Genomic DNA, 17,041 nt, shown 5'->3' on the forward strand with positions numbered 1-17,041 from the left:
TTGGAAAGGAGATAATTCATAATTATTGCTTGATTGATGTTAAGCAAGGGTCTTGGCCAAAGACACTCGGAAAACATTCTGGTGAGATATGCCCCACGAGAACAAGCTATGCCTGAGGCTGGTCTCAGATGATAGACTTACAACAATAAATACAATTTATTTGAAGAAGTTATTTCCATCCAAATGGCAGATATAGGCCTTGCCTTTGTTCTGTCTATGATTACATTGGTATTATTGTGGTGGTTAGGATCTTCATGTCCTCCAAGGAATGGTCTAAAAGTTGTATGATATCGGCCCTTAGTTGTTTAAAGACTTGTTAGAGATTGATTTTTTGGGACAAGTCAGATTGATATATTTTGAGTGTTGATTTTGCCTTAAGCATTCTAAGTTTTTTTGGTGGCAACAGTTTGAATTTTTCTTCAGCCACTGATTAACTTTAATGTTTGAGCAACGGGAGCCTGGATTAAAAATGCATTGTGTCTCCATCTACCTAATCAACAATTATTTGATTTGTGATCAGATGACAGTTGATTATTTTGACAAGATGGATGAGGGTTGTTTGTTTATGAAATATGGATGGACCTGAACTGGTATTATTTTGGTTGATTACAGGCATTGACAAAACCTTTTGAGGACTATATTGATATTTTCATGTTTGTCCTAATTTAGGCAGGTGAGTGATATATACCCTACGAGGCTCTTGTTTTCAGGTCATCTGACCTGAATGATCAGGATGACCTGTTGCCATCGTATGTCATCAACATGTATTAATCTTTTCGTTGTTTGCTTAAAACCAACAGGCTAATTTCAAACATATTTCACCAAAAGTATTCTCAGGGCAAGGAAATTCAATTTTATTTAAATTTGAAGGCCTAGCCTTTCAAACGCACCCTAAAAGGGGTCAAGGGAGGGTCTTTAAAAGTGGAAATGTAGCCAAAATATCTTGTTGTAAAACCCTGAAGGAGATTGAACAAAATTGCGAATTCAAGGGTAGTCCATCCCCTAGTACTCCATTGAGATGGTAAAGTTTCATAATTGGAAATGCATATCTTTTGCATATGTTTAAACTCAACAATAGCTCAATTTCTACAACAAATTTAGCTCCAAGGATCCTTTGGACAGGATGATTCAAATAAAGATTTTTTTAGGGTGGGGATTGGGGGGGGGGGGGGTTACAGGGAGTATTCCCCCACCCTCTAGCCCCCAGTTGACAGGGCTGGAGAAGTAAAGATGAGTAAATTAAATTTTCTGTAGTTTTTATAGGAATGTCAATACTGAACTTCTTTCATTGCTATAAATTTAGTACTTATGGGATCAAAATCAAAATTTTGAATTCAGGTTTAATGGCTGATGATGAGCACCGAATCGATTTGCAAGATTTTTAATTCCGATTTTTAAGTGTACAAAATCCGGAAATATATTACCGCTTTGCGGATGAAGTATTAGTTTGAATCAAGATGGCGGCGCACATATGGTCTCGATATCCCTAACGACTTTATGCAGTAATTTGTCCTTTTATCTCTCAAATAAGCTTGCCACTGAATATAAGAGTACTAACAACAATCAGTAAGTTATTTTTTAAACTTTCCATTGTGAATGACTGCTGAATAATGGCGAGACAACCAAATATTTTGGAAAACCTATTTACATGTCGGTGTACTGTGCCTCGTGATTGCGTTGGTCCGAACAGTCGAAGAGTTCTGACTGTCTATCGCGATTGTATTCTAGCCTAGATTTCGACCAAGACAAAAACTTAACTGCAATTAGATGGTCAGAGTCTTGAAAATTGTTCACTTAAAAGAGGAACATATTGGTGTATAAGGAAATCATAAGGTGCTTTTTAACCGGAAAGTGACATTTTTTCATTCACAGAATGAGAAAGTTATATAAGCTATATCTGCAAACAATTTTTCGAAAATGTCTTCTATTTTATAGAAATCGGTTAACCATACCACTTTCAAATGTTGATATACTCAAATGGGTACATTTTTTAAAATAGACTTGCTTACCTGTGCCCAGTGTGACTTATCCATTGGATTACACTGTGCTGTGTATAGTTGATTGCAAACAAATTAAAAAGCATATTGAATTTTTTTTACAAATGTAGTTTATAACATACATGTCTTGGTATGTTGTTATTTCAATATTTTTACAAATTATCTCTAAACCAATGTGTCTGAACTCTGAGGAAAAAAATCCTTTATAATGAGAAGATGCATTCATGATAGCTCAAAGATGTGTTGGAGCTCCAGTGTCTGCTCACAAATCCAAGGATGTTTCCAACTTGTCCAGTCTGTCTACCATGTAGCTATAAAGACCTATAATAGCTAAAATAGCTATATTTAGATATATTTTCAAATATTTTAAGATTTAATAAAATTGAAACAAAATTTAATCAGTTCCTCTATAATTTTGATCACGAAAGCATAATTACTTATAGTTAATGTTTGGTTTTAGTATTGATTTTGGTTGTTTTTAATCATTAGATATCAGCATTTAAAAGATATGTTTATTTTATGTCTAAAGAGATAAATGTTTAAAACAGCCTTCCAATGCTACTTTGTTCAGTTTTCATTAAATTAGATTTTTTTCTAAAATTTTGCTAAATATAGGTTGGGTTCCATTCCTGTTTTAATGTGAGAGAATTGGAAAAACTGATTAAAAAGAAAACACTTCAACAGTAATTAAACCAAGGTACTCAGTAGTATAATGAACAGCTCTACCAACTGAGCCCAAGAGGCTAATATATATGCCCATCAACAAAGTAACCAAAATGCATTCATAATTTAACACACAGCACCTGTTCCTAGAACATTTTTTAACATAATGTAAATGAGCATGTATTTGCCTTATTTCAGGTTCAGTAATGTTGTGTCGAAGATGTACACTCCTAACCTCGTTGCAGTTGGAAAATCTGCTACGTATGCAAAAGCGCTCTGTTAATAAATTAAAGAAAAAAATTAGAGTTGATGAAGAAAGGAAAAACCATGTGTTTCAATATGTTAGAGACAATACAAAGCCAACAGAGAGAGTGTATGTGTGGGGATGTGCAACAACAGGATCACTTGGTAAGTTATTGTGAAAAGGAAGTGAAGTATCATGTACTAACCATGAACATTTAGGATTGTACATGAATTCTATTTTACAAGAGATTTATCAGTTTTTCTAAAACAAAACACTAGAAGGATCTGATGTAGTTTCACTTCTCTCTTATTATCAGGTTAGTATTATGAATTGTCTAAAGAATGAAATAACAGCCATTTATCATCATAGATATTTACAGTAGAAGTTTACATTTCGATTTAATATTTCTTATTTAAGGAACACTTGAATTTTAAACGTCAAAATTCAATTTTTATATTTCAGGGATATCTTCCTACCTTAAACCTGATAAAACACAGAATTTCCTTCACTGTATGAGAAGACCAGCAAGATTGAAATTCTTTGATGATCATAACATCAAGGTAGACAAAGAAAGAATGCTTTTTTGTAACTACTGGTTATTTGTATGTACCGTAATTATCCTAATAAACGCCCAGGGGCTTAACATTTTTCGGTATGTAAATGTTAGAAATTATCATAAAATTTAAGGGTTTTTAAATGATATGTAGGATTTCATGTAAAAATGGTCTATATAGTACCTTATTCAGTGTGAGAAAGTGTTGGGGGGGGGGCTTTTATTAGAGAGGGGGCTATTATTAGAATAAATACGGTATGTGACAATAGAGTGTTATCCATTTCCGTCCCATCTTGTCTCATTCTGAATCGACGCCTTTAGAACCTCTTAACCATCCCATGTAGAGATTTAGTTCACTCCCATAGTAACATAACATTGAATTCTACACCCAATCATGTGTTGTTAGATGTGACCTTGTCTCTTTACAAATGGACCACAATATCTAAGAGGAGACATTTAAGGACATTGAGTCTGCATTCAAAATCTGGTGAAGCTCCTTACAGTCTAATGTCTTGTTTATCTCGTTGGATTTTCAAATAAAAATTTCAATAACGGAAATTAATATCCTTTTTTGTAAAATATGTAAGGACATGTTTCTCATACTTAAAAGTTATGATATGAAAATGTTATTTGTCTTATTTTCATCCTTGATTTAAGGATAATATTATACTATAACACAGACAACCTTAACTGCATTACGTAAGAATTATTGAAATACTAAATAGTGAAAAGATTTATTCCACTATAACTAGGTGGTGGAAAAGTCTTGATTACCGTGGTAGAACAAAATAGCTGAGGGAGTTATTTCCCTTTGTCAGATATGAACAAATTCTGCAGTCACTGAAGAACAGAAAATGAATTTTAACAACTCTCTTGTAGTAAATCTGTGAAGGACACATAAAACTTTGAACCATGCACAGCCATATTGGTGAGAACACTGATATTTCTGTGAAACCTTGAAATTAAGATCACAGAAAGGAGAAAGAGATCCCCAATCTCTGTGGTTGGTTTATTATCAATATTATGATACATGTATAAGTCAGGATAGGGTTGAAATTGATGGCAAGTTCCTTTTATATGCACCTATTTTTTGGGTGGACCTTGTTTGCCTTGACACTCTATTTAATATACCTTGTGTACAATGACATATTTGCATCTTTTACAAATGATTGATAGGTTTCTGGTGCAGCATGTGGATACGGATTTACAATATTCTTAACAAAAAAAGGAAGTGAACATTGCATATTTGGAACTGGAATCAACACAAACTCCCAAATAGGATTCCACCGAGTACCTCATGAAAAAGGTATAACACATTTGTAATGTATATATATCTCAATCTTACGTAAACTTGATTCCCAAATCACATGTTATTTTATATTCACATATTGATGTGCCTTACAGATTGATAAATTTTACTGGTATCTGATGCTGTATGTAAAAGTAGATTACTGTGTTAGTATTTTGGACTATTTCCTGGGAAAATTGCTAAAACATTGAAATAAGATTGTCTCAAGTCCCAGCTGTTTAACTGCTGAGAATGTATCCAAGCACTCAAGTGACTTTGATGAAGCATTTCTCTGCTTGTGATTATCGATGTCAGCAGATGACTTCTATCTTTATTACTGACATGTCTTCTATACATCTTAACAGACAGTTGTACAGTATTAGTTTCTCTGTATTTATATAAGTCCTAATTATTCTGATGTTCTGTCGACTTTCTTTTATTAATGACTGTGGTAACAATATAGTCTCAGGGAAATAGTTAATGGTTTTGGTCCCAACACCTCAGGGAAAAAGTTAATGGTGTTTGTCCCAACACCTCAGGGAAATAGTTAATGGTGTAGGTCCAAACACCTCAGGGAAATAGTTAATGGTGTAGATCCCAACACCTCAGGGAAATAGTTAATGGTGTAGGTCTCAACACCTCAGGGAAATAGTTAATGGTGTAGGTCCCAACACCTCAGGGAAAAAGTTAATGGTGTTTGTCCCAACACCTCAGGGAAATAGTTAATGGTGTAGGTCCAAACACCTCAGGGAAATAGTTAATGGTGTAGATCCCAACACCTCAGGGAAATAGTTAATGGTGTAGGTCTCAACACCTCAGGGAAATAGTTAATGGTGTAGGTCCCAACACCTCAGGGAAAAAGTTAATGGTGTAGGTCCCAACATCTCAGGGAAATAGTTAATGGTGTAGGTCCAAACACCTCAGGGAAAAAGTTAATGGTGTAGGTCCCAACACCTCAGGGAAATAGTTAATGGTGTTGGTCTCAACACCTCAGGGAAATAGTTAATGGTGTAGGTCCAAACATCTCTGGGAAATAGTTAATGGTGTTGGTCCCAACACCTCAGGGAAATAGTTAATGGTCTTGATCCAAACGCCTCAGGGAAATAGTTAATGGTCTTGATCCAAACACCTCAGGGAAATACTTAATGGTCTTGATCCAAACACCTCAGGGAAATAGTTTTGACTGCGGAATGATAAAGCAAGAAATAACTGTATTCATATTATATAACTTATATTTCTAGGAAGGATAAATAATGTGAAAATGTCGACATTGAGCGACCATTGTCAGTTTTAATAATTTCTTGTGTTTTATCATTTAATAAGAGAGTTCCAACACCTAAGAATTGAAACTACAACTTATTCCAAAAATATTTTTGAAAATTACAGAAACATCAATGGGAGACAACACCCAAACTATAAGTATGATAATCTGTATGATGTGCATTTAAAAATGTATTATTTTTATACAGGTAAAGGACTTGACTATGTGATAGAACCAATAAAGATTGACATCCCTTTTGATAAACCAGACACCACTCACGTGACACAGGTAGCATGCGGACGTGCCCATACCATCTTACTCACAAACAATGAAGGAGGTGAGTTAAACATCGCATCGTTAGTCTCCGTTCATTCAGTCTCTAAATTTGCAAAAATTACAAAGTTATGATATATATGTTTTAACTTACAATCTTCCTAGGTACATAAGAACAGTATTTGTGTATATAATTAAAGTTTAATACTTGTGGGGGCCAGTAGTGGATGTGTATTTTTTAAAACATGGTTATACCTAATAACATATCTGATGTGGTGAGTTATCAGGTTCCTCATTCAGGTATTTACTAGCACTGTGTACCAGGAGTTTTAAATCTGCAGTGAACTAGTCCCCAAATAATTCCGTAAGTGATCACTCTAACACTGTTTTGAAGTTGAAACATGTACATATCATATGAGGGTGTTATTTAAGCTATGGATTATACAGATACAGTGTCTGCTTTTTGCTAACAGCTAAGTGTCCAATCAATTGAAATCTGACAATTTAACAATGTTTGATGAAGTTTTACGACAGTTTTAGGGTATGATATACGGTGATCGATAAACCAAATAAAAGAAAAAATATTAAAGACAATTAAAGACACTGATTTGATAAATGTTTACTAACATCCTCTGCTATCACAAAATCTACAGGTCCTCTATACATGAAACCATTCTCATGCTCAAGCATAGATTTTGTGCCCAAGCAAATTTTTTTTATAATTCAACTAAATTATATAAAATAATACAAATGTCAAATTTAAACCTTGAATATAGCTGTGACTTGACGTCCTTTCAAAATTGTTTTTAAATATTTTGCAAAATCAACCTTATTTAGTAATTTTTAACTTAAACAAAACATAAGGCTTGAGCACAAAATTCATGCTTGAGCATGAGACCGGTTTCATGAATACGGGCCCAGGTGTCTTGTTTCTGAGTTAAAGTGAATGATCTGTATACCATTTAATTAACTTATAATTGAAGAACATGTAATACTGACTATACATATTTTATTCATTTTGAGGTGAAAACATGATTTTATTGTTTGAATGGTGAAATATGAAAGAATTTGTTTTAATTTCCAGTGTACAGTTTGGGTAACAATGCATATGGTCAGTGTGGGAGAACGATTGTAGAGGGAGAAGTTTATAGGTAGGTACCAGCAAATGGTATGATCTGCCAATACTTTAGGTACTAAACGTTCATGTGACTTCATTAACTAAAGGGTACAACATCATATTAAAGGAAAATCACGGTAAAAACATTAATTTTGATATTGATTGTACATGTCTTATACACTTCTCGAGTTGAATTTCTATGCTATCCCAATATCCACAGTCGATTTCCATTGTCCAGCTTGACCACTTCTTTATGGTTAGGGAACCCCCTCACAAATTTAGCACTGATAACATTATATAATAGTTATAAAAATGTGGCAGTTAATTTTGTAAACATTGACACATGATGGTGGACAGAAATAACAGTGACAGTAGTGATACAGTAAGTAAAATCCAAATTGCTGCATTTTTGTTATGAGTGTGGTAAATGTAATCTGATAACTCTTGGCCAGTTCAGAATTACTAAACCAGTGACATTAATTGCAAACGTGTACAATTCTTTAAATGATTTTGATGAAGTATCTTTTAGATCATGACTGCAGATGTAAACAGACAACTGTATTCCTTGTACTTACTTCCAAATAGACAAATGCGTCAATTTCTCTACATGAATGGCCTGTATACATACAATTATTCTAAAAAGCACTGGTAACAAAATAGTCTGTGGCTTCAGGGAAGCAGGTCATGGTACTGGTCTCAACACCTCAGGGAAATAGTTAACTGTGTGGGTCCCAACACCTCAGAGAAATAGTTAATGGTGTAGGTCTCAACACCTCAGGGAAATTGTTAATGGTGTAGGTCCCAACACCTCAGGGAAATAGTTAATGGTGTAGGTCCCAACACCTCAGGGAAATAGTTAATGGTGTTGGTCCCAACACCGCAGGGAAATAGTTAATGGTGTAGGTCTCAACACCTCAGGGAAATAGTTAATGGTGTAGGTCTCAACACCTCAGGGAAATAGTGAATGGTGTAGGTCCCAACACCTCGGGGAAACAGTTAGTGGTGTTGGTCCCAACACCTCAGGGAAATAGTTAATGGTGTAGGTCCCAACACCTCAGGGAAATAGTTAATGGTGTAGGTCCCAACACCTCAGGGAAATAGTTAATGGTGTAGGTCCCAACACCGCAGGGAAATAGTTAATGGTGTAGGTCTCAACACCTCAGGGAAATAGTTAATGGTGTAGGTCTCAACACCTCAGGGAAATAGTTAGTGGTGTAGGTCTCAACACCTCAGGGAAATTGTTAATGGTGTAGGTCCCAACACCTCAGGGAAATAGTTAATGGTGTAGGTCCCAACACCTCAGGGAAATAGTTAATGGTGTAGGTCCCAACACCTCAGGGAAATAGTTATTGGTGTAGGTCCCAACACCTCAGGGGTCGTTGGTCCAACACCTCAGGGAAATAGTTAATGGTTTTGGTCCCAACACCTCAGGGAAATAGTTAATGGTGTAGGTCCCAACACCTCAGGGAAATAGTTAATGGTGTAGGTCCCAACACCTCAGGGAAATAGTTAATGGTGTAGGTCCCAACACCTCAGGGAAATAGTGAATAGCGTTGGTCTCAACACCTCAGGGAAATAGTTAATGGTTTTGGTCCCAACACTTCAGGGAAATAGTTAATGGTGTAGGTCCCAACACCGCAGGGAAATAGTTAATGGTGTAGGTCCCAACACCGCAGGGAAATAGTTAATGGTGTAGGTCCCAACACCTCAGGGAAATAGTTAATGGTGTAGGTCCCAACACCTCAGGGAAATAGTTAATGGTGTAGGTCCCAACACCTCAGGGAAATAGTGAATAGCGTGGTCTCAACACCTCAGGGAAATAGTTAATGGTTTTGGTCCCAACACCTCAGGGAAATAGTTAATGGTGTAGGTCCCAACACCACAGGGAAATAGTTAATGGTGTAGGTCTCAACACCTCAGGGAAATAGTTAATGGTGTAGGTCCCAACACCTCAGGGAAATAGTTAATGGTGTAGGTCCCAACACCTCAGGGAAATAGTTATTGGTGTAGGTCCCAACACCTCAGGGAAATAGTGAATAGCGTTGGTCTCAACACCTCAGGGAAATAGTTAATGGTTTTGGTCCCAACACCTCTCAGGGAAATAGTTAATGGTGTAGGTCCCAACACCTCAGGGAAATAGTTACTGGTGTAGGTCCAAACACCTCAGGGAAATAGTGAATGGTGTTGGTCCCAACACCTCAGGGAAATAGTTAATGGTGTAGGTCCCAACACCTCAGGGAAATAGTTAATGGTGTTGGTCCCAACACCTCAGGGAAATAGTTAATGGTGTAGGTCTCAACACCTCAGGGAAATAGTTAATGGTGTAGGTCTCAACACCTCAGGGAAATAGTTAATGGTGTAGGTCCCAACACCTCAGGGAAATAGTTAATGGTGTAGGTCCCAACACCTCAGGGAAATAGTTAATGGTGTAGGTCTCAACACCTCAGGGAAATAGTTAATGGTGTTGGTCTCAACACCTCAGGGAAATAGTGTGCGTGGTCTCAACACCTCAGGGAAATAGTTAATGGTGTTGGTCCCAACACCTCAGGGAAATAGTTAATGGTGTAGGTCCCAACACCTCAGGGAAATAGTTAATGGTGTAGGTCTCAACACCTCAGGGAAATTGTTAATGGTGTAGGTCCCAACACCTCAGGGAAATAGTTAATGGTGTAGGTCCCAACACCTCAGGGAAATAGTTAATGGTGTAGGTCCCAACACCTCAGGGAAATAGTGAATAGCGTTGGTCTCAACACCTCAGGGAAATAGTTAATGGTTTTGGTCCCAACACCTCAGGGAAATAGTTAATGGTGTAGGTCCCAACACCTCAGGGAAATAGTTAATGGTGTAGGTCCCAACACCTCAGGGAAATAGTTAATGGTGTAGGTCCCAACACCTCAGGGAAATAGTTAATGGTGTTGGTCCCAACACCTCAGGGAAATAGTTAATGGTGTAGGTCCCAACACCTCAGGGAAATAGTTAATGGTGTTGGTCCCAACACCGCAGGGAAATAGTTAATGGTGTAGGTCCCAACACCTCAGGGAAATAGTTAATGGTGTAGGTCCCAACACATGGTGTAGGTCCCAACACCTCGGGGAAATAGTTAGTGGTGTAGGTCCCAACACCTCAGGGAAATAGTTAATGGTGTAGGTCTCAACACCTCAGGGAAATAGTTAATGGTGTTGGTCTCAACACCTCAGGGAAATAGTTAGTGGTGTAGGTCCCAACACCTCAGGGAAATAGTTAATGGTGTAGGTCCCAACACCTCAGGGAAATAGTTAATGGTGTAGGTCCCAACACCTCAGGGAAATAGTTAATGGTGTAGGTCTCAACACCTCAGGGAAATAGTTAATGGTGTAGGTCTCAACACCTCAGGGAAATAGTGAATGGTGTAGGTCCCAACACCTCGGGGAAATAGTTAGTGGTGTAGGTCCCAACACCTCAGGGAAATAGTTAATGGTGTAGGTCCCAACACCTCAGGAAAATTGTTAATGGTGTTGAACCCAACACCTCTTGGGAAATAAGTTTGACTGTGAACTTATAAGACAAGAAATGATGTGATGTGTCCCATACCTAGTTCAGGGAGATATCCTCCAGTTGTAGGAAGACTGCGAGTCAAAATTACCTTAAGTGTTGACAGAGCAATAAACCAAGCAAACAAACAATGAAACAAAACAAGAAAACATTTTGTTGTTTCTTTGACACTGTCTGATGTTTACATGTATGATGTATTTACAGACACAGTTCCCAGATTCACAGAATAAAGGATTTACCCGATAAGGTCACCAAGGTAACAGCAACTGTAGAATTTTTCTTGTATCATTTATTCTTCGCTTCATTTTTTAAGCATTAATGTAATGAAAACATGTTTTTTCTTTGAAATGTATAAATTGAATTAAGAGATATAAAATTGAATGTTAGGAATTCTGATTAATATTATCTAATTGACTGCTAACTTGTGGCGAGGTAACTGAGTGCTGGTAACTGGGAAAGAAAAGTTGGTTTACAGTATTTGTAATTGTTGATTCTGTATGTCTAACTGAGGTAACAATGAGCTATCAGTAAAATATATAAACTGAAGATGTTGTTGTAGGTAGTTTGTGGACAAGATCACACTTTATTTCTGACGAACACTGGGGAGGTGTATAGCTGTGGATTGGGAGCAGATGGACAAACAGGTATAAAAACTTTTCTTATCACCCAACCTACTAACACCCCACAACACTTCACCCCATACCCTATAGACTCATGTGAAATGAGCATGTATATTTAACATTGACATACTTAAAATAGTTAACATTATAATAACATAGTTTGACATTATTTTAACATTATCCTAATGTTAAATTTTAATGTTAAAAAAACTTAACATTATTTTATTGTTAAAATTTAACATTAATTAACATTTAAAAAATAATGTTTTACTACTGTTGAAATGATGTTAAGATAACGTTACTTTCTTTTAATATTTAAATAACATTATAAAATACTGGCTGTGTACTGTTTAGTAGTTTAATTTTGTCCATGTATACAGGCATACAGATCATTTTTATTTCACTGTAGAAAAATGTTTGGTGTATTTATTGACCACAAGTAAAGAGAAATAATATCCCTCACATGTATTATCTAATCTGTTCTTTAGTAAACTCCATTTTCTTATCGTTTTAATGAACAGGATTAGGTCATCACAACTGTGAACACCGTCCGACCCTTGTACAGGGTGACCTTCAAGGTGTCAAGGTCAAGGACATAGGTGGGTCTGTCGACTGTGTGCTGGCAGTATCGGAGGAAGGAGAGTTATTCGGTTGGGGAAATTCAGAATACAATCAGCTGGCTATGGTAACAGATCACACACAAGTCAACGTACCACGACATTTACGTGTGAGAAAGTGTGGGAAAGTAGCAAAGGCAGTTGCTGGAGGATCCATATGTGCCTTGTTGACAGGTAACATGATATGAGTACTTGGTTTGTTACAAGTGTCCAGTCAGTGAGAGGGGTTTGCCACAATCCCTGCCTGATCTGGTGAGATGTGTACATTGGCCCCTCGATAATCTGGACACCTTTGTTCCCAGCCAATTATGAGTTTTCCTGACTATCGGCATCAGAATTATCATGGGTCCTCTGTACAGTCTATTCAGTGGTCCCAGTACCTTCACTTGAATGAATACAGACCATGCACCATGTAATGGGGTGACCATCTAAAGACCCCGTATCCCTATCAAACTTTATATGGAAACACTACTGTGTATATGTCCCATGTTAAATTTACGTTAGGTGTTGTTAGAGGTGAAAAAGTTGTTCATTTTGATGTACAACATGAATAGCAAAATTAATTGAGAAAACAGTTCAGCAGTTTATAAAATACATTTTAGTCAAACTCTAAATTTTGTTAAATTCAGCCAGTAATATATATCTATTTTAGACCTACTGGTAGAGGGTTGATTTAGATAGTAAAAACAGACAGTAAGACCAAAATATCCATAAAATCTATACTGAAACATCAGTAATTTTTGTGGTGGTTTTATTTTCTGTTGAATCAGTGGTTACTCTTAATCCATGAATTCATATGTCCATAAAATGATAAAGTTATAAAAATGACATTTGTTTAGTACAAGTTTATGTGAGTAGATATTTCCACTAAATTAAGTGCCAGGGAAATACATTTTTTTAAACCACAAAATTTGAGCCTCACAAAAATAGGTGATTTTACAGTATTTCTGTATTAGTTTGAGGCAATCAATTATCACACTAAGGTCTTGATTTAAGTTATGCTACTTGTTTAAATGTGTCCTATTTCTTTTATTTTGTAGAAAAAGGCCATGTATTTGTATGGGGATATGGAATTCTCGGAAAAGGTCCAAATTTAGAATCAGCAGAAACACCTCAGAAAATCCCGCCAGCTTTATTTGGACAGTATGATTTGGATGCTCAAAGTAAACTGGTGGATATATCATGTGGCATCAGTCATTTCATGGCTTTATCAGGTATATCATAACTTGTCAAACATTGTTAGGACTTGGTCACTGAGCAACGTATGTAGTGTTAATGTGGCATCAGTCATTTCATGGCTTTATCAGGTATATCACAATTTGTCAAACATTGTTAGGACTTGGTCACTGAGCACAGTATGTAGTGTTAATGTGGCATCAGTCATTTCATGGCTTTATCAGGTATATCATAACTTGTCAAACATTGTTAGGACTTGGTCACTGAGCACAGTATGTAGTGTAAATAACAATCTTGGCAGAGGAGGTGGTATACTTGTCACCCCCTGCCACTCACTGAATCAAAGAAGGAAATAAAATTTTGGTTGCCTGGGGTTATAAAAGGATTTATACTGATGCGGTAGATCTTTTATCTTCATCGTCAGATGGCCTTCAAAGCATCACTGATTTAATGGCGCTCTTATTCTTTTCAGATTCAGGAAATGTTTATTCATGGGGAAAGAACCGAAGTGGTTGTTTAGGATTGTATGTGCAGCGTGACCAGTTTTATCCTCTGAAGGTAAGGCTGTCATCAATCAGTTACTTCAATTTCTGGCTACAAAGTGATAAATGGATGGACTTTCCACCGATATATTATTTTATATATTTATGACTTACGTATCTTTCTTGTTTCAATTTTAAATATTTTTCGCACCTTAAAAAAATTTCACAGAGAGGAAATTCAGTACAGAAGGAACAAATCGGTTCTGTACTTTCGACCGTCCCTCCATCCTTAAGTCCTTCTGCTACTTTCCAGATGATGTCTTTTGAAGGACTGTTCAAATTTTTATTAAAAATTGCTTGGTACACTTGTCACCTTAATCCCTTGCCCAAGTTTGATTAACAACAAATTCTGCACATATTTAATGAGGCTGCTGTGACCTGATTGACTGATTTCCTTAATCACTCTATTGGAAATATTTCTGCACATTATCTTAAGAAGAAATAAATTTTAGGAAACTTGCTTCGACCAACTGTAATTTCCATACATATTTAACCAGCTCTTATCTGATTGGCTGATTTTGCTTTCCACACTTATTTCAAAGGAATTATCAAATTGTTTATAAGACTTGCTTTGCAGACTTAGTACCTTAACCACTTTCTTAATTTTTATTATCAGCTAATTCAAAAAAATATCTAATGAGGCAGCTGTGTCCTGAATGGCTGATTGCTTTGCACAGAATATCTTCTGAAGTAATATTAAGAGACCTTTAAAAGACTATAAACATATCTCTTACCAATTCGAAAATTAGGAAATTTACCATTGGGTAGAAGAAGGGAATATAAAGGAGTGATCAGCTGATTTTGATATTTACAATATTATGCTACTAAATTGTTATTATATTGATCACTATTAACGGAAATTGTAACTGAACATAAATGATAAATGGTTTCAATACTCTAGTTTTCCATGTCACGCACTTTAAATGTATACCATATAATTTACAAATTAACATGGGTGAGGATCTCAATGGCTATGCCCTTGTTATTGTTTCTAGTGAATATTTGGTATTTTCTCATTAGAAACAATGGAAGATAAATAAATATGTAACAAAAACATAAAAATAAACCCTGATGAATATCCTTCTCACTACTCAATATCACAGTTGACATTGCAGTAATGTAGCTAGGACAGTCGGCTGGAACTGATTCGGATGGGTGTTTATCAACTAGGATCTGCAGTGAAAGCTTCATCCATAACACGTTTTCATCAGTAGTCCAGCGTTTGTGTAAATTGCCAAACAGTATATAATCATCTGAACTTATTTCATCCTAATCAAATCCATTCTCGACCATTATAAATAAGTCAGGAATGGCCAATGTGCTGCATTGTTGGCAAAGGGCTTATCTGTTGAGAATCTGCCATGACCGATGTTCAAGTAGACGACAGAAGTGACAATATTTCATTGTTTGTATACAATGAACACGCAAAACTGTTCCTTAATTTCATATGCTTTTCTTTTGTTGAATTTTTTAGATATTTTTTATATATATTTCGTCATGCATTATGTATTTTTACATTATTCACCAGCAATGCTAAAGACAAGCAGTTGAAAGATAAAAGATAATCCAGATCTCTTCACAACCAGAAATATTTTACCAGTTGACATGTAAATTTTTAAAGATTTCATAGCTCTATAATTTTTTGTATTATTCTGTAATGCATCATATAATGGTAATTATTGCCGTAAGCTTCAATGAAAATTGACAAACAAGTATATTTATTTACTTTTAAAGGTACCTCTGTTTCACATTTCAAATTCATATTTGTTAACATTGCAGTTTAAATGTCACTGGTAGTTGAAAGAGTAATAAACAGTTTCTCAAATAAGGAAATAATACCCTTTAGCAATATCTGAATTACAGGTGCCAGTGTCATATTGACATTTTTGTTTTTCTAGATTACCTGGTAATACTGTTTTCTATTTCCAGGTGTCAATGCCAGCAGAGACATACTCTGTTATTTGTGGAGTCGATCACAACGTGGCTTTCTGTAGATCTTTTGCCTGAGAGGAAAGCCAATAGGAAAAGAAAGTGACTTAGTTGTCAAGCACTGTGATTGATGTACGCCATATCATTGAATCTTTGAAAGATATGGGCTCAAAATCTCTCAAGATTCCTGACATATACAATAGAAACTTGTTAGAGATTATGAAAGGAAATAATTGGCGTTTCAAGTGTGTTATTAACCAGAAAATGACATTAACTGACTTGACAGACAGTGATAATTGTTAATGTCATATTCCAGTTCCTGTTTTCCTCTTTGTCATGATTGAAACAGGTGTTAAAGTAAAATATATTCCACTCTTTAAATAAGATTGGGGGTCTTAACCCTTGGTAAAGATTTTTGAGACAACACTTGGTAAAAACCTTATGACTCAACTTTTAGCAAATATTGATCAGAAACACTAATTAAGCCTTGATTTATGTAACCCTGCCCCAGCCTTTCATCATACTGGTGATCTTGTTTCTTTTAACCAAACTATTGAAGGAAAAGAAGATGTACATAAAGAAATGGATGTGCTAGTTATGTAAAGATTGTACATACTTAACTAACTGATTAATTGTTGAAGTATGTATTTATTTAATGATGTTATTTTATCATTAATACACAAGTAAATGGGTTTTTTTTATTGTTTTTGGTTATTTATTTTGTCGAGACAGCTGTATTTTCTTTAGTGATCTCACTTATGCCTTTTCAGAAATGACCATGCACAATTTAACAAGAGGCTCATAAGACTCGCTCATAATTTGGAATATTTCGAACGACAATTTAACAAATTATGCTCTAAAATCTAATTTTCCTATATAAACTATAGTAAACTTTACCCCCTCCCATCAGGGAAATGTGAGACCCTAGGGCCATGAAATTAACAATTTCAATAAAGCACTTTAAGATACTTCCATTCATGAAGAGTATTTGATTCTACCATATCTGGGTTTTGATAAGAAGATTTTTTAAATTTAAGTCAATTTGAACAATTTTGGCCCTGCCCATCAGCTCCTGGGGGGGGGGGGGGGGTCACTCAGGATCAAAACAGGCATACCATCAGGTCATCACCCTTCACACATAATTCTAACCAAGTTTAAAATATTTCCAATTGAAATTAAACAAACTATGCTCAAAATTTTAGTTTTCCTATATAAACTACATTAAACTTT

The 17,041-nt window shown here is 35.8% G+C and overlaps 1 protein-coding gene across 1 annotated transcript; it reads left to right on the plus strand.

The window, feature by feature from the left end:
- Nucleotides 1–1,463: 1,463 nt before the first annotated feature.
- LOC132546679 (RCC1-like G exchanging factor-like protein) lies at nt 1,464–16,505 on the plus strand. Its single transcript, XM_060210399.1, has 12 exons — nt 1,464–1,566; nt 2,859–3,068; nt 3,367–3,464; nt 4,634–4,763; nt 6,215–6,343; nt 7,364–7,430; nt 11,132–11,183; nt 11,487–11,571; nt 12,069–12,338; nt 13,205–13,378; nt 13,813–13,898; nt 15,812–16,505. The coding sequence occupies exons 2-12, from the start codon at nt 2,867–2,869 to the stop codon at nt 15,887–15,889; spliced, it is 1,371 nt and encodes a 456-aa protein (XP_060066382.1). The 5' UTR covers nt 1,464–1,566; nt 2,859–2,866; the 3' UTR covers nt 15,890–16,505.
- The last annotated feature ends 536 nt before the right edge of the window (nt 16,506–17,041 follow it).

Source organism: Ylistrum balloti, unplaced genomic scaffold (genome assembly GCF_031769215.1).
Source record: "Ylistrum balloti isolate Yb309-2 unplaced genomic scaffold, AGI_CSIRO_Ybal_v1 Utg369606, whole genome shotgun sequence".
Lineage (NCBI taxonomy): Eukaryota > Metazoa > Mollusca > Bivalvia > Pectinida > Pectinidae > Ylistrum > Ylistrum balloti.

What these genes read in the sequence shown, in the direction of transcription:
- LOC132546679 (XM_060210399.1), top strand. Translation starts at nt 2,867, where the DNA reads ATGTTGTGTCGAAGATGTACACTCCTAACCTCGTTGCAGTTGGAAAAT. An exon ending in GGGAGCAGATGGACAAACAG is followed by an intron (nt 11,572 to 12,068) that starts GTATAAAAACTT and finishes TTTAATGAACAG; the next exon opens with GATTAGGTCATCACAACTGT. An exon ending in TCATTTCATGGCTTTATCAG is followed by an intron (nt 13,379 to 13,812) that starts GTATATCATAAC and finishes TATTCTTTTCAG; the next exon opens with ATTCAGGAAATGTTTATTCA.